At 42.9% G+C, this 19055-nt stretch overlaps 1 protein-coding gene across 3 annotated transcripts in view; it reads right to left on the reverse strand.

Annotated features, from left to right (window-relative positions):
- AP2B1 (adaptor related protein complex 2 subunit beta 1) overlaps window positions 1–19055 on the reverse strand; it is a 1330026-nt gene that overhangs the window by 132153 nt on the left and 1178818 nt on the right. For all 3 annotated transcript variants that reach the window (XM_044063279.1, XM_044063277.1, XM_044063278.1), the window contains one exon: window positions 2366–2520. In XM_044063279.1, coding sequence (XP_043919214.1) covers window positions 2366–2520 — 155 coding nt within the window. The remainder of the gene's footprint in view (window positions 1–2365; window positions 2521–19055) is intronic.

Raw genomic sequence — 19055 nt, forward strand, 5'->3', positions numbered from 1 at the left:
GGAAGCAGATTGGTCCTGAAAACTGGTCTTTTGAGTTTAGAAGTCTAGGTGGGTGTATCAGAGAACACAGACTTAGGAACCGTTTTCAATTTAGAAGGCTGACGAGGCTGCCTATAAACAAAGGCAGAATTAGAAGGATAGGTTGTTGAACTTGGGTATGCTTAATTTCCAACATAACTTTACTTTTGTCTTGTAGAGTCTAAGTCAGCAGCAGCCTTAACCAAGAGATACTGATTGTCCAAAAAAAGCATCTAGGAGCATTGCCTTAATATCACCAGGTAAAGCCTGGAGATGAAGCCAAGAGTACCTCTTCATAACTGAACCAGAAGAAGCTGCTCTAGAAGATATATTAGCTGCATCATAACTACATCTGCTAGAGTGACAGGCTACCTGCAAAGTGGAACTCAATAAGGAGAGGACAACAGTCTTACCTTCAGAGTAAGGAAGGGTTGACATCTCCACCAAAGATGAGACAAAAGGACCAAAACTTACACAGTCATACGGGTTTTATAACTTAAGTCCAGAGTGGTAGAAATGTATACTGTTTTCCCCAGCATCTCTAGATATCAACTAAATTTATCAGGAGGAAGAAGCCTGGAGGAGAATAAAAGCTTGGATAATTTGTTAGCAGAAACAGAATCCACAGCAGGGTCTGAAGAAGGACACTTGTAAGTGTACTTAAAAGGCCGCTGCCACCTTATAAAAATGGTCAGTGTTCTTAGAGGGTGGGAATCAAGCACCAAAGAGGCAGCTGCAAACATATCCAAAAAGGTATCCAACATAGGTGAACAGCACAAGATTTAGGAGATTCCATCTGCAACAGCTTATAACACCGCTATTGAATATTAGAGACTTGTGAGCAATCACACTTAAAATGCTCCATCATGAAAACTACTGTGTCCCCAAAGCACAACTCCTCAAATGGAGTGTCAGGACTCATGAAATCCTCTCACTCAGACCCACAGCCCAAAGGTGAGGTAATTTGTGAACAGCAGGTCAATGATTCATCTCCTGAATTCACATCCTTATCTGAAGAATCAGACTCCCTAGTCCTTTTGGCTGGAGTAGATGATCAAAAAGAAGTAGGAACAGATATCCCATGAGTAGGTCTTGAGGCCATCAGGGTATTGAACCAGCCCTGAGTAAAGTCCTGCCATTCTCTCAGAGGACCCTTATCAATGGATAGAATGTGTTTACTTTTCTGCTTCTTCCTAAGTGGAACGTTAGCTTTGACCAACCTAAGAGGCTCACAGTCATGCCTAGACTCAACAAGGGTAACAGTTCATCTTTCCTAACCAGAATCTGGGGGACTCCTTAGACCCTTCTGAAATGATCAGCCATGGCTCCTTCTCAATACCCATGGCAGATTTATGTATCGCCTCAGAGGACATCAAAGAAGCTGGTTCCATGCTGCCATCATACAGAGCTGCAACACAGGAAACCAGTATTTACACTGACAATCTTTGGGTCTTCATCCACCCCAAGAAAGACGTCTGGGAGAGGGTGGAAAACAGTGGAGTCAAACTGAGACTTTTTGGTCTTTTTAAGAGAAGGCTGTACCCTGGGGTGGATGGATTTGGCCATGGTACCCTGGATCAAAAGTTTGAGATGTTGGTTCCCAAGATAAACAGTTAAAGGGGACAGATGGCTGTGAAGTATTTTGAGAACAAAAGCCTGACAAATGGTACACTGGGCATGATCGTGTGAAGCACCTAGGCATAATGACCATTTCTCGTATTAGTCTTTATAGGGAATCTGCATCCCATACTGACATGTTCCCTTCCTGAATAACATGAACCCTAAGTATACAAAAAAAGGAAGGAGATACCCCAAATGGGACACTTATCTGTAAATGACTTGGTAGAACCCAGCTGAGTGAAGGGCATTCAGACAGAAGTTAAACTGTGGCATTTGGACTGGCAACAAAGAAGTTCTGATAATTGAGCATGCATATGTCATCTTTATGCCCTATGTCTATGCAGGAAGCATTATGTCTGGCATATGATGTGGATAGGAAGCAAAGGCTTTGGTATACTGGCTGGACATTGGCTATCCTTGGCAGGAGATCCCATATGTGATGAATACCACAACAGTGATAAGGAAGTACATCAGAGAAATAAACAGGACCACTTAATTGCAGAATTGATACACAAAGTTCCATGAACATCTGCATTCCCTTTACACTGGAATACAAACTGGGGTATCCTATTCTACTGGATTTTACATTCCAAAAGAGTCAACTGATTAAAGAAATAATCTCTACTACAGGTCTAATTCTAAAGGCATATAAAACTGTGTTACTTTCTGATGCAAACTTCGCAGTTACAAACAGAAAATGCTATAGCAAAGTCACACCAAGACTTACCGTGTAATTAGGGTTCCCTGGCTGAATTCTCAGTTCTGCTAAGATCCATATTCCATTGGTTAGTTTCAGAGACTGATACAACATGTCCTGTCCCTCCACATTTCTCTTTGCAATAGTGTACACATTATTATTCTGCAGTTTATTGGAAACTGCATCTGAAGAAACAAAAACACACCTTAAGAAACTAAAACAAAACATAAAAAACAGCTAATACAAATAAATCTTGTCACATCTAAAATGGAAAAAGAGCAGAAAACAGAGAATATTTTATAATCACATATGTGAAGAATGGTGCTATTACATGGTATGTGGTAAAACTGCTCGGTTAAGATTTACTCCTCAACTCCTCCATTCTTGAGAGCTGATATTAAGCTCTGCAAACCTCATCACTACATAAAAAAGCATACTGAAGTCAGTAACCACTGCCACCCTAACATCACACAGGGAGATCCAAGGACTCAGCAAAATGGAAGAAAAGTTAGAAAAAAGTGGAAGAAAAGTTAGAAAAAAGTCAAAGGAAAGAAGTGCTGCAGAAAGAGACCTGTGGCCTTCAAAAAAGTACAGTTGTGTACAATTACCATAAATGTAGATGTTCAAGTGTATTCACTGTTACGGTCATTACATTTCGGTTATCTGCCTGCAGGTAGCCCTCAGCTGGCCTGAATACCAGAGTCTTGGATTCCTGCATCGGATGCGGTCTCTTCTTCCATGACATCAGGTCGTCAGGGGTATAAAACATGCAGCCAACGCCATTACATCAGTTTTTCTTGCCCCAGATTTCAAGTGCCCCCATAATCGGAAGCAATTATATGTTGTTACACCTCCAACAAAAAGAAAAAACACCAGAAAGCTCAAATACACCAAACAAGAAAGAAAGGTAAAGCCAAGAGAAGTCATGGGGCTGGAGGGAGGGTAACCAGGACTGCAACAGTGAATACACTCGAACATCTACATTTATGGTAAGTGTACACAACTGTACTATGTTCTTCGTGTTTCACTGTTGCAGTCATTACATTTGGGTAGATTCCCAAAGCTAAGGAAGGGAGGAGGAAATAGAGAGCATTAGGACCAGCAATTAAGCCCTGCAACACTGCAGTGGCAAAACCACCTCTGGATTTAGAAAAAAATAGGCATGTGGTAATGCTTGGTGAAAGTATGAACAGAGCTCCAGGTAGCAGCTTCTAGGATGTCCCTGGTAGGGACCCCTCTGAGAAAGGCTGTAGAGGTAGATGCAGCCCTGGTGGAATGTGATCTTATCCCCTGTGGGGTAGGTTTTCCATGGTGCTTACAGCAGAAATGAATGCAATGGGCTATCCATTTAGAAATGGTTTGCTTTGAAATGGCCTTCCTCTCTGCCCCTGCAGCAAAGCCAACTAGCAGCTGTTCAGATTTTCTGAGAGGCTTAGTCCTGTCCAAATAAAATCTAAGTTGTCTGTGCATGTCCAAAGAGTGCAGAATTAGTTCTCCTTTGTTTTGTGGATTAGGGAAAAAGGTAGGCAAATGAATGGAATGATTTGATTTAGGGCCACACTAGACACCACCTTGGGCATAAAGGAAGGATTGGTCCTGAGGGAAACCTTGTCTGCATGGAAGATAATGAAGGGCTCCACTGCCATGAGGGCCTGTAATTCAGACACTCTTCTTGCTGAAGTGATGGCTAGAAAGAAGGCTGTTTTCCAAGAAAGGAATTTCAACTCTGCAGTTGCAACTGGTTCAAATGGAGGGAGCGTGAGCTTTTCCAATATAAAGTTAAGGTCCCAGGCTAGAGTAGGGGCACGCCGGGGGGGGGGGGTCTTAAATTTTTAGCCCCTCTGAGGAATTGTTTTAACAGAGGGTGAGAGAAAAGGGGTGATTCAGTATTATAATGTGCTGAAATTGCAGAGGCAAGAATTTTAATTGACGAGAAGGATAGGCCCTCGTGGAGCATTTCTGTTAAATATGAAGAATATGAGGTAAACTGGGCACTGTAGTGCCCATATCCTGGGTCTGGCTCCAGGAACAGTATCTTTTCCACTTTTCAGCATAGGATTTTCTAGTACTAGGTCTCCTTGCTTCCAGAATGACCTCTAGCACCTGCTTACTGAGGGATGCTATTGGAGAGCTCAAATAATTAGCCAGGCTGCAAGGTTCAGGGTTTGAAGTTGAGGGTGCAGAATCTGGCCTGCCTGCTGGGACAGCAGGGAAGGTGTCTGAGGTAGGTGCCATGGATCCAGCAGTATCATACTGCACAAGAGGGGGTACCAGTGCTGGCGAGGCCAGTTTGGTGCAATCAGTATTGTCCTTGGTTTGTTCGGTTTGATCTTTAGCAGAACCTTCAAGAGGAGAGGCAGAGGGGGAAAGGCATAAACTGAGAGGCTTTCTCAGGTAAAGTACAGGGCATCCACTTTCCAAGCTTGACTGTGGGGAGTCCTTGTGCAGAATTTGTCCAATTGGTAGTTCTGAGGGGAGGCAAACATGTCTATCTCTGGAGTCTCCCATTTGTTCCTCAAGAGGGTGAATACTTTTGGTGCCAGTTTCCATTTATGTGGGTCCATGAGATTTCTGCTTAGGTTGTCTGCCAGTGAATTTAGCTTGCCTGGCAGGAACTGAGCTTGTAGGTGCACTTGGTAGCTCAAGGCTGAGTTCCACAGAGCCATGGCTAGTCTGCAGAGAGGGTACAAGTGGGTTCCCCCTGCTTGTTTATGTACCACATAACTGTGGTGCTGTCTGTCTTTACCAATAACTGTCCTGGAAGGATGTGGTCTTTGAAGGCTGTCAGGAAATTCTGTACAGCTAACATTTCTTTTTGGTTGATATGCAGGTGCATCTGACTCGGGTTCCATTTGCCCTGAATGCACCGCCCTGCCAAGTGAGTCCCCCATGCATAGTCTGATGCGTCTGTAGTCAGGGTTTGGGTGGCAAGGGGTAGATTGAAAGGGAGCCCCTTGTTGAGGTGGCAGGCCTCTGCCCACCAAATGAACTCTGTCTTTATACAAGGGATGATAGGAATCATTGATTCCAGGTCCTGAGAATGTTGACGCCATAGGCTTTTTAGATACCACTGTAGTTTCCTCATATGCAGTCTTGTATATGGAATTAGTAGAATGCAAGCGGCCGTGAACCATAGGGCTTTCAGGATTTTCCTTGCAGATAGCTGGGTCTTTGTGGCCAGTAGTGTGAAGTAGGCTGTGAAATAAACTTGTTTCTCTGGAGTAAGGTAAGCCATCTGGGAAGTTGTGTTCAAACTTGCTCCCAGGAATACAATTTGCTGGCGGGGTACTAGATGAGATTTCTTTTTGTTTATGGTGTACCCCAGCAAGGTTAGAAGTTTCTTTACAAATGCCAGATGTTTTAATAGCATGTCTTGGCTTTCTGCCTGAATCAGACAATCGTCCAGGTATGGGTACATTTGAATATTTCTCTCCCTGCAAAATGCAATGGCTGGAGCTAGACACTTTGTGAATACCGTGGGCGCAGTAGACAAGCCAAAGGGAAGTGCAGAGAACTGATAGTGCATGGAGCCTGCTCTGAAGCGTAGGCATTTCCTGCAAGATTCCCTTATTGGAATGTGCAGGTAAGCTTCCTTTAAGTCTAAGGTTGCCAACCAGGCATCTTTGCCTAGCATAAGAAGCAGCTGTTGAAGTGCTAGCATTTTGAATTTTGGGATTACCAAAAAGATGTTTAGAATAGAGAGGTCCAGGATAGGACACCAGGAGCTGTCATTTCTGGGTACAAGAAAAAGTCTTGAATAAAAACCTTGTCCTCTTTGTTCTGCTGGGATAGGCTGAATAGCCCTGATACTGAGAAGCGAGAGAACCTACTGTTGGGCCTCCGCCCATTGATTTGGGGGGAGGTCTGGCCAACCATTTGGGGTTGGTAGTGTGTGGAAGTGGAATCTGTAACCTCAGGAAACTATGTTGAAAACCCATTTGCCCTGGGTAATGAGTTCCCAGTTATTTGCATGCAGGGCGAGCTTTCCTCCTAAGGGAACAAGTAGTTGAGCAGGGCTTGGAAGGGTTAAGGTTAAGTCATTGTGCCATTTTTCCATAGGGGGGTGGCTTACTACTCCCTGCTTTGGATGTGGGAGCCCCCTACTGCTTTGATCTATGCGTAGCCTGAGACTGAATTCTTGGCGGTCTACTGTTCCTGGGTTTGCACTGAGAAGGCCTGAAATGGACCAGTTCTTTGAAGGCCAATGCCTACTGAATCTGGGAGGCTGTACTTGTAGGAAATCTTTAACAGTTTGCATAGATTTAGCGGTTTCTTCCATCCTTTTTAGGACTACTTCTGCTTTGTTGCCAAAAAGGTGGTCTTGGTTTAAGGGTGCATCCAGTAATTTAGCTTTAACATGATCTGGCAAGTTTTGTTCCTTAAGCCAAGCATGCCTTCTAAGTACAGACCCAGTGATAGCAGCCCTGCAAGATGCTTCTAAAGCATCAAAACCACATTGCAAAGTACGCTCTCCAACTTGTTCTACAGAATGCATTAAATCTTGCAAGTGTATGTTCAGCACAGTCAGGAATCAACATAATTTTCTGTTTAAGTAGTCCCATAATATGCTGCTGATACTTTAACATATGAAACTGGCAATTTAAAGCTCTAATGGCCAAAGTAGCAGAAGTGTATACCTTCTTACCGCATCTGTCTAAGGCTCTAGAATCTCTATCAGAAGGGGTAGGATTTTTGGCAGCAGTAGCCTTAATGCCTTTTGGTCCATGGGAAATGGTCTCTGGATCCGCAGTAGGATTCTTGAAGAGGAATTTGAGAGAGTCAGGTACTCTGTAGTACCTGTGAGGTTTTCTGGGAGCTGGAGGTAAAGCATCTGTGGTAAGGCTAGATTCCAAGAAAACATCATCTACAGTAGCCAGAACAGGAGGGATAGCTAGAGGCCTGTGTTGAGGCAGGAGTAAGAATTCCCTAAGTCTCTTTTTGGACTCAGAATAGTCCTGGCTTTCCCAGTGGAAATGCTCCCTAAGGGTATGCAAGGTTTCACCAAAAGAAAAATCTTCTGGAGGGGAAGCAGAGGGAATGGAATCCTCTGCATCAGAATCCTCATAAGTAGATAAGGGCAAATCCTGGTAATCAGAAGGAGCAGATATATCGGATTCCTGATCAGAAGAATCAGAAAGAAAATTGGTTCTAGGTCTCTTAAGACGGGGAAGGCTGGCTTTCTCTAATTAAGGTAATAAGGTCTTCAGCCATTCTAAGCATTTGTTTTTGAGGCATATGGGCCTGAGTCTGTGGTTTGGTCGATGGTTTTCTGGGTGTAGTGCGAGTTTTAGGCCTGAGGAATTCGGTACTTCTAGTTGGAAACAATGCCGTTGGTTTAATATGAAAGTCTGTAGGCCTGAATACACCCTCAGAAGCTGGTAGAGACATCCGCAGATTCCATAGTCGAAGAAGCATCTCAAGGCATACCGGACTCCGAATGGGTCTCAGTAGAGGCCTGCGAATCTGTAGTAGTGGGTATCAGGGGCTGCAAAAGCGCCTCATTGAGTAACGGCGGGCTGGCGACTAGTTTAACAGAAGCGTCGTCGGCAGTTTTGGACCTATGCGGTCTGTCTCTGTCTTTATCCTTACGTTTTTTCAGAAGATCGGTAGCCGGGTGGCTTAATGAAGCCATTTCAGAGTATGGAGATCGAGAACAAAAGTATTTGACTAAAAAAATAGCCCGATGACGAATAGTTCGGGCGTTGAACAAGGCACAAAATCGACAGCGAAGGACGTTGGGGTCTGGGCCTAAACAGGTGACGTAGTAAGAATGAAAATCTCTACGAGGTATTTGCTTTCCATAGGCAAGACAATTGTTAATTTTTTCTGACATCGGTTAGAGCAAGAAAAATGGATCCCCGACGGGGTACTTATTTTTGAAGACTTTGGGTCTGAAACTCGAAAACAAAAATTTCAGGAGACGGCTGACCGGCACTTGTGAACTGCTTCTGCTTTGGGCACCGCACAGCAAGAAAGACTGATGTAATGGCATTGGCTGCATGTTTTACACCTCTGACGACCTGACGTCATGGAAGAAGTGACAGCATCCGATGCAGAAATCCAAAGACTCTGGTATTCAGGCCGGCTGAGGGCTACCTGCAGGCAGATAACCCAAATGTGATGACTGCAACAGTGAAACACGAAGAACATTTAGTTCTAAAAGTTTTTTATAACAGCTATTAAATGGAAAGATAAACTACAATAAAGGTATTTAAAGAGAAAATTTCTCTAGAGGAAAAACTGTACTGGCCCGAGCTGTGAAGTATCCTCTGATCTGTTGCAGTGGCAAACTAGATCTGGGGTAACACAAGGTGCATCATGGGATAGGGACTTGGCCTCGAGCTGTCTGAAGACCTCGAGCTTTCTAGTTGGCCAACAAGGAGCACAGGATCGGCTCTGAACCCATCTGTAAGAATGAATGGCGAGAGAGAACAACTTCACATCCTCATTTTTTCCTGTACTCTTTTGGTGTGCTGGAATGTTGGGTAATGGGAGACAGTGGGGCTGGGGAGGGATGTGAAAGGGGATCATACAGCCTCTGGCTACAACTTTTCTGATGAATTATCCCGGTGTGATTGTCATCCATCTGGCTAACTGAAGGGACTGATGAATCCCCCTCCACCAGTGCTTCCAGACTAGGACAATCACTCAAAGCATCAAGGATCACACTGCTGCCCTCCCCAAAATAAGGGTTGTAGTATCTCTGGATATGCATGCTGTTACCACCTCTAGACTGGCAACCATTTTGGAAATTGATAGGAACATGTTAATTTCTCATAAATCCTCCATTATTTCTGTGTTATCATGCCAAAACCAATGTTGGTGTGGTCTCTGTCATTCTGCAAGTCAGACGCTGGGTGGTTTGGAACTTCACATCAACAGCTGTGAGGGTCTTGTCACTTCCTCCATATTTATTTTTGTTGATCATCCAATAGGGAAGTGCCCACTCTTAGCTATGGCCCAGGGAAAGCTGTTCCACAAAATTATGTGAATGCATAATTACTTACATTTATACAGTAGAGTTTAAAAAATAGGTTCATTGACAACATTTGAAAATGCTGTATTCAGGGACAGCAACTCATATTTTCAAGGTTGAAAATTATTATGCTGACAAACTATAGAAGTTATAGTTAATATTAAGAATGTGAAGTCAATGCTAGAACATAGAGCACAAGAAAGAAAGTCGGCAGTGTTTTAGTAAGTGGGTGGAGAAAGTATAGGTGTGTACATAGATAAGAGACAGAGTACAGGACAGACAGGATGTTCAAGTTCATGCAATGGAAATGGCCAGGGGAAGATTAGCACGGTGAACAGCATGAGCAGAGCCAATATTGGTTTAGATGCCATTTGAGCAAGGTTTATCTTTTCTATCTGTTTAATGAGTAGGAAAGATATTCCATAGTTTTGACACTCAGTGGGAGTAGGGGAAATTTCCAGCAGTGTTGTGTTACTTATTGATAGCTAGTAGGAGTTTATCTCTAGAGCAAAGTTCTCTAAAGGGTGAGTAGTGCAGTAGAGTGTTTGCTACTGCTGGATATTTCTGAGGACAGTATAAGTTGTCGAAAACATTGATTTGTTTTAAGTCAGTTTGGAAGTTTTAGCAAGTTTAATTGTTTTAATGCAAGGCAATAATATTTTGTTAAGAAATACTGGTTGCAAATTTAGCTATTTTATACTAGCATGAGGTCAGTTTTAAATTTTAAGTAGTGCAGATGTTTCTTAGAATAGTGGAAACACAAAGTGTCAGAAGAAGGTAAGTTGATTCCAAGGTAGTCCTTGCAGTGTTTGTCAAATACTGCTTGCCTCTCTAGAAGGACTTAAGTTTTACTAATGGCCTGTAGTATATGGTGGTAGAACCTAAGGTTTCCATCATTTATGACTCCAAACAGTTTGCTTTGGCTTACTGTTTCAGTTATTGTCCTGCTGCATGAAGTGAAATGAAATGCATGCTTCTGGTTACAGAACTGTTTTCAGGTGAGGAGCACAAGTTTGGTTTTATTGGGGATGAAGAGTAACTGAGAGCTCTTGTCAAAATACAATGACAGCAAAGGAGACTTGAGTGATAATCTGAAGTTTAGTTAGGGAAGGGGCAAGTAATGGTTGAATAAATCAACCTACTGTACGAAAGTGGTGAGTCTGGTGGCAACGTGACGTTTACTTGTGAAAACGTTAAATAGAAAGGGGCCAACTCCAACATAAACCTTTTTGGAATGGTGAGAGATCTTGTAGCCATTTAAATGTCTTTTGACAACTGGAAAGTAGACGACGTGGAATGAGGAAAACCTTTGCAAAATGGGATTAAAAAACATTTTTCCAAATGGAAGGGACACAGTTTTCAGTTACTAACAGGTTAATCAGAATGGAGACTGGGAAGGTCAATACAGCTGCAACAATTTTTAGAAAATCAGTGGGAAGTTGGCAGCAGCAAGAGTTGTTGGTTTTAGTTTGCAGAGTAACTTTCTTATGACAGTGGTAGAAATATGGTGAAGGGCAAATGTATTAAATGGTTTTCCAGTGTGGCGGGTGTTGGTGGTGGTGGAGGGGGGGAGGGGGTGATCACTGATTAGGGATAAGACAGTCTGGATGAACTGGGAGTTGAATTGATAGGCAATGGAGTTATTGGTGGAGAGGGAAGGGCGCAGTATGGTCCAGGTGATTAGCCTTTTTAGGGATGCCCAGAAAAGTTTAGTATTACTTTGGTGCTTTTGTTTAAGGCTTACGTACTAAGTTTTCTTGTTTTGATATGTTTCTCTGTGATGGTTCCGAGATGTCTAAACTGTTAAAACATAATGTTCAGTTTTATATCTGTACCATTCTTTTCAGGCTTTGACCCTTTGCAGTATGAGCTGTTTGGTCTCCGGTGACAGCCATGGAGCTATACTATACTTCACCCTTTTTGTTCATAGAGGCACTAAATTATTTAGAATTTTCAGAAACGTGTTGTTGCAATGACAATGTAGTTATTACATTCCAAATGCAGCAGGACAGAGCTGAGAGGGATTGGTCTTTGTCAAAGTTGGGTAGTGTGTGCATTTGATTATAGTCCACTTGCTTAGGCAGGCTATATTGCTCCCTTATGGCATAGGTTGGGAGGTGGTAGCTAATAGTGTCTGGCAAGCAACTGTAAGATTTTACTTAGGATAGTTACTTAGAAACCAATCTACAATGGATTCCCTGTTAGTATTTTTGTTGAGTCTAGTTGAGCAATTTGTAAGCTGGGTGAATTTGTACAGGTTTATTGAATCTCTGGAGTTGTCCTTATTAAGGGGTGGCCAAGTCAATGTTAAGATCCCCTTAGATGAATGTTTTCTGATGGATGTTATCAAACATCCAGTGAAGGATATTTTCAGCAATGGGGTATATAAATATGTGAGATACATATGCTTTTTCTGTGGTTAATTTTGAGGAGGGCCAGTAGCAGCTCAAAATTATGGAATTTTGGGACATTTAGATGGAGTGGGGTGAGTTCTAAGGTGTTTTTGCAAATGGTGACTATTCATCCTGCCCTTTTATGTTTCCTGATTTCCATTCTGAATATGCTGAAGCCAGGAGGAATGATTTCATTGTCTATTTTTTCTTTTTTGAACAAAGTCTCGATTGCCACTAATACATGATAGACATGCATGGATGTCCTGAATATTGTTACAGGTGCTTCTTAGGTTCATGTTTAACAGGAGCAAATTTAAATCACATGAAGATGGGGACATTTAGTTGGCAGTGTTGAATGGTAGAGAGGTAGCTGCAATAGGAACTTGATGTGTAGGGACAAGGTTTCAGTGAATATCACCACAAACATTTACAATGGAAGAGGTGTGCAAGAAGGTATACAGCCACTTAAATTCATATTTTTTATTGTTGAATTTTTGGTGTTGACCTTAGAGTTTCTGCATCTACAAGAGAAGAGGTCAGAATATGCTGAGTAACTTGTGTATTTAAAGTAATTTAAGCTCTGCATTTCTGTTGTTTCTGGAAAAAAAAAAACACAAAAAATTCCTTGTTTTCCCGCCTTTCTGAACTAGTCTAGTCCAGTTTTCAGGCTTTGCTGAAACCAGGACTGTGGTAAAGGTTCCTGTGTTGCCCATATCATACTTGGATAATTAGGTGGCTTCCTTGTTCACTGAGAGAGGGAACTCTGAGCAGCCTATCTGTCCCTGTAGGAGTGGTCCCAGCCCAGCAACTTGTAGCTCATTGGCCATTTTGGGCTAATTTCTATCCTTTTTGATCTCCCTGGTATAAAAACCTCTTAGCATGGTTTTGCGCACCGCGCAGTACTGTTTAGCTGCGGTTAAACTATTCCAGGCTCCACAAAGTCTGCACTTGAGTTTTTCCCTTGAAACTTGAAACACTTCAAACACTTCAACCCAACACTAGAAATAAGGCAATTTAAGACCGGCACTTACTAAAACTCACTAAAACTAGCACTAGCTTACAGCTTGCACTTCAGCCCTATACTCAGGAAGTATAAGGCTCTTTACTCATCCAATCAGCAATACAGCCCCAACCATCTATTCAGGCATGTTCAAGGGACAGCTTCAGGTGTGCTCTCCGGTCCAGCTGGTGAATCTGGGCATCCTGAGGCAATGTTACAATTGCCTCATATACACAGACAACCCCCTCCTCCTCCCAACTAACACAAACATATGTGAGAGATGCAGCTACACAGCCAAACTGGAGGCTAAGCTCTCAACCCATGACTGGATCAACCAGTCACAAGGAGAAGGACAACACTAGCACCACATTACCAGACTCACATAGACCAGCCATAGCTGCACCAGAAAACAACTCTCAGAAACACGCAAAAACATACTCGGAGGCTCTAAAAAAGAACCTGCCTTAACATCAGAGACCTCCTAAGCATACACCCAAGCAACCCCCACCCCACAACAGAAACCAGGTAACACATACGTCACAACGACAGTGTGCCAAACAAAACAGCCCCTAAGGCTAAATAACACACCTAACACACTAGTAATCGGTGATTCTATCATCAGGCACACAGACGTCCCACTCACTAGACTGAACAAGGAGAAGATAACCGTAAGCTGCCTGTCGGGTGCCAGAATCCGCCACATAACACATGCACTCAGGTCACTCCACAACAAGTACAAATATGACTCTGTCATTGTACATGTTGGCGTAACTGACCTGAGACGTACCTCCCTGGACTACACGAAAAGAGACATGGAGGAGCTCTCTGACCATGTAGCCCAGGCTGGTATGACTCTGACTCTGAGTAGCATCCTGCCCTCACCCAAAATGATGTCAGCATACGGGAAAAAATTATCAGTTTCAACAACTGGTTAAACTACTGATGTCATTCAAAGGGGATCCAGTACTTGTCAGCCTGGGACGACATGCTTGACAAACCACGTTGCTTCGCCAGAGACGGCTTGCACCTGTCGCCCCTGGGCTTTCGAATACTGGCCAAGACTCTTGCCACCCCAATACTGTCTTTTTTAGGCAAGGTTCAAAAGATAAACCCGCCTCCATAAACAACAATAATAAACAAAAACTGAGGGTAATGCTGCTCAACGCCAGAAGTCTAAACCTCAAAATGCACGCACTCAAGGCTCTCCTTAGTATGGAAGAAATCGATGTATGTGCAGTGACAGAAACCTGGTTCAAGGCTCCAGAGAGCACTCCAGCACTAACAGGCTATAACTCCTACCATACCTTTAGGTCCCAAAACCAGGACCGGAACACAAAAGGAGGGGGTGTGTCCATATTCATCAAGAACACCCACACCTCCAGGTTAGTAGCACAGCACACAGAATCTGAGACCATCCAAGTGCAATTGACAGCGGGTAAATTGACTGTTCAATTTACAGCTTGCTACAAATCTCCCACCTTGTCTCAGGACCCTCACGCAGCATTCCTGAGAACATTATAAAGTATGAAGATTCTACCCAACACCATGCTACTGGGTGACTTCAACTATCCAATCACTGACTGTGAAAACTACTCAAGCTCAAACACCCTAGCCCAATGCTTCCTTGAGTTTATAAACTCAAACGCCCTTGAACAGCTGATCACCACTCCCACAAGAGGAGACAACATACTGGACCTGGTCATCACCAACATGGGGAACCTATGTTCCACACCTGAGGTAAACTCGTCATTGGTAAGATCAGATCACAAACTAATCACACTGGACATCCATATCCCCACCCACCCAGTCAAGGAAATCAAGGTAAAAAACTTCTCTAAAGCCAACTTCACACTCCTCAAGACCGAGGTGGGAAGTTTCAAAGCTCCCAATCAAATGGAAAATGATGACCCATCGGCAGAATCCTTTACAAGTGCATTCTATGAACACCTTCAAGAATGCATGGACCGAGCCATCCCAAGTAAAACCAAGACCAACTCCTCAAAAAGAGGAAGCCAGTCTGGTGGACCCCGGCCATAAATAAACTTTACAACAGAAAAAGGAAACTCCTGCAAGATAGAACAAAATCCCAAAATAAGAAGACATCTCTGATTAACATCAGTAAAAAACTGCGCTCCCTCATTAAATCATCCAAGGCCAACTTCGAAAGAAAAATAGCCAATGACTAAGGATAACCACAAGGCCTTCTTTAACTATGTCAAGAGTCTAGGGGCAAACTCTCAGATATGCTCCGAGCTAGTGCATAATGGCCATAAATACACTGAACCAACCGACACTGCCAACATCCTGACTGACAAGTTCAGTGCAAACTTCACCCCCCCCCCTCTAACAAAGGGGCTAGCACCCATCCCAGAAGAATGTGGCGCTCCAGATATCTCAGGCACACAAGTAAAGACAGCCCTTGCAAAGGCCAAAAACAGCATCAATGGAACCAGATGTTATCCCAGGTTGTGTCTTACACGAGCTTCAAAATGAACTAACCCCCCATCTCAAATCACTATTCAAACTAAGCCTCTCTACAGGCTATGTACCCAAAGAATGGCGTACAGCAACAGTCGTACCACTCCACAAAGGTGGTGCCACAACTGACCCTGGGAACTATCGCTCTATAAGCTTGACTAGCTTAGTCTGCAAAGCCATGGAACGGATTATCATGGAGCTCATTAACAGGGACATTGGGAACCTCCAGACACTGGACCCCACCCAGTTCGGCTTTGTTAAAGGCAGATATTGCCTCCTGAACTTGGTCGACTTCTTCAAAACAGTCACCAAGGCCATAGATGAAGGGAAGGTGGTCCACACAGCATATCTGGAACTCACTAAGGCATTCGACACCATCCCACACTCAGGAATCATAGACAAACTCACCAGCTTAAATATCAACCCCCATGTCACGAGATGGGTTGCCAATTGGCTCTCAGACAGAACCCACACGGTAAGAGTGGCAGGCGCCATGTCTGACTCTAAAGCAGTCACAAGCGGAGTCCCACAGGGCTCAGTCCTGGGACCCCTCCTGTTCGGTATATATTTCTCCGAAGTACAGGCAAAGGCGGAGGGACTGTGGCTAACCAAGTTCGCAGATGACTGTAAATTGGGTGCAATAATAGACTCTCCAGCTGACACAGACATCCTGCAAAATGGTCTCACAGAGACAAACACCTGGTGTCAAAGTCACGGCCTCAAGCTAAATGCCAAAAAATGCATAGTAATCCCATTTGGGAAAAACAAAGTACCTACAAACTACCACATAGATGGGAATCCACTAAGTACAGAAGAAGTAATTAGGGACCTGGGTACCCAAGTAGATAGCATGCTCTCCTTTGATAACCACATAGCCAAAACGGTCAGGAAATCCTTCTATGTGGCACACCTGATCAGAAAGGGTTTCTCATCCAGATCCAAGGAGGTGATTGTGCCCCTTTACTCCTCACTCATTAGGCCCATAGTAGAGTACAATGCCCCATTTGGGATGTACCTCACTAGACACCTGCAACAACTAGAAAGACCACAGAAGTACCTCACTAAGAGGATTAAGGGCCTTAAACAATTACCCTATGAAGCATGACTAAAAAAGCTCCAGCTCTTTTCAGTCGCTTACCGTCTGCTCAGAGGTGACTTATGCCTGACCTATAGGGCCATGTCAAACCCTGAACTAATGGACATGCTTCACCTCAAAAAAACGAGATCCCTCAGAACCACTCGTTTTAGTGACTTGAACCTATGTACAACAATAAACAGGACATGCTGGAGGGATAGATTCCTGTCCCAGCAACTCCCCTCACTCTGGAATAGAATCCCAATCCATATTCGACAGAGCTCCTCTCTGACCCTCTTCAAGAGAAATCTTGATGAGTGGATGGGTAATCGTAAGTTCTACCCTGGGATCACTTCAGGAGCCCTGTTGACAGAGGGCCAGGTTACTAATCTAATGGGGAGGCAAAAGCCATCACTCTGTGGCTAGGCTTATAAATGCCCATGGGCAGATAGCCTAGTACTTACCTATGAACCTATGATGAAAGAAAAGGGAAGGGGTTATTGTGCAGTGTGAGGGACTCTGATGAAGGACAGACTTGGTGTGAGACTAGTATGACAGCCAATGAGGTAACTGAATGAAATAAGCATGTAAAGCAATAGTATTTGAGCTAGTAACATTATGATTTTAGGTACTGAATGGAGGAAAACAAGCAGTATAACTTGATAGAGAAGCTGCAGTTGTATCAATTGTTTAGATGGGAGTAGTATGAATTATTAATCGAAGATAAAGATTACAAGAGTAAATGGTGGAGTTTAGATGGCAAGCTTGAGTGGTGAAAGGGGTCTGATTCTAATGACTGTAAAGAGTATTTACAGAGCAGAGAGGAAGCATGGTGTTTTGGTTGTTTGCTAAAGATAACAGTAGATTACAGTGAAAGGAGGAGGTCAAGGAGGGAGGCGGATTTTATTGTTGGCTGCAATGGTAGATGCGAGTTTAAAAATGAAAAGAGGTTAGATGACAGAATTTTGAATGCGTGGTAAAGGATTTGATAGGATGAAGAGGGGTGGTGATGTAAGATATTCTCCAGTACACTGTCCTCAGTGAAGATGCTGCAAAGTATGGCAGATAAAGAAAGAGCATGAAAATGTATCCACCTCCAATTACTAGACCACCTACTGCAATATAACTTACTAGCTAATTGTCAGCACGGCTTTAGGCCTCACCATAGTACCACCACAGCCCTCTTATCCTTTTCAGACTGTATTAACAATAACCAAAACAACAGTACTCTATCCTCAGCACTCTTCAATCAAAAGCCTTTGATATGATCAACCATCAGCTTCTTTTGAATATACTTAAGTCTCTCTCACTAGATACACAGACTTTACAATGGTTTAAATCCTACCTTGAAAACAGGCAACAGGCTGAGCTTTGGGAAAATAATCTATCCTCTCACCTTCCTATTACCCTATCCTTCAAGGTTCTATCCTGGGACCTCTCCTTTTCTCAATTTTCATCAATGATCTTAATCTAATAATTCCTCACGCTACATGTATCCAATATGCTGATGACTCCACACTAATATGCTCGGCTACATCTACACCTCAACTCCAGTCCATTACCCAAACAGTGCTTAACATAGCAGAAAGCTGGTTCTTACAGCATAGCCTCCTCATGAATCCTATAAAGACAAAACTACTACTCTTCACTCCCACACAAAGGTCCCCCCCAACTGACTTCACAGTTATATCCAATAATGGCATTGTCATATCTCCCGACCCAACTACCAAGCTCTTAGGGGTAACAATAGACCATAATCTTAGCTTTGACACACATATTAACACAACAATAAAAACAGTAAACAGAAACTTAGGCTCCCTCTATAGGATTAAACCCTTCCTTACTTCAACAGCTAGAACAACTATTGCCCATACTCATCTAATTTCCACCCTCCTCTACGCCTCTCCCATCTATACCAACCTATCAAAAAACAACCTTAACAAACTAGCTAGCTCCCTACAGCAATACTGCCAGATTTGCTACTGGTTCCTCATTTAGACCCCACCACTGTCAAAACCTAAAGCAACTAGGTTGGCTAGAACTTCATAATCAACTTCAAATTTAACAACTTATTATTGCCCATAAGATCTTCTATCTTCCTAAAAATATTCCTATACTTACTAGTCTTCTAACCCCCTACAGTAATTTGACAATCCTTCACTCAGCCAATAAAGTACTAGTATCTACAGTCAAATCCAAAAATAAGGCCGGTGATTCTCTGTTCGCCAACACTGCTGGCAAATCCTGGAACCTGCTTCCCAAGGAACTCTCATCTCTCTCCTCAGTGAAACTGTTCAAAAAACAACTCAGAGAATACCTTAATAACCACGGGTTATGCCCACGCAGTAACCCAGACTAATCTTACCACCACTTTCTCTGAACCCTACCTATATAGTCATTTGCAATTTAATTCCACCTCTCTCTATGCCTCAGAGAGTAGACCCACCTATACTAATTCAGTCTTTACAACTTTCTCTTATGTAGGATCCTCTTCAAATTATGTACTTGCATAGTTTGCAGCTTGCAGCATTAACTTGTTTTCACATACAAATATCTATATGGACATTCTTTATCTTTCTTGTTACATGCTACCTTAAAGTTGCTATGCTACTATAGGATAAAATGGATGACTCTCTGTTAAATACTGTACCTGGAGCTGCTATATTTGTTAGTGTGCTTTTCATTTCTCTTTCTTATTGTGTGCTACTTTAAAATTGTTTGTTATTCAATCTCTTTCTTATTATCTGCTACTTTAATAGTACTATTTTTCTATATAACATTTGTATTCTTCACCTTAA

The sequence above is a fragment of the Protopterus annectens genome, chromosome 2.part1 (assembly GCF_019279795.1).
Source record: "Protopterus annectens isolate FY-2018-M chromosome 2.part1, PAN1.0, whole genome shotgun sequence".
In the NCBI taxonomy this organism is placed as follows: Eukaryota; Metazoa; Chordata; order Ceratodontiformes; family Protopteridae; genus Protopterus; species Protopterus annectens.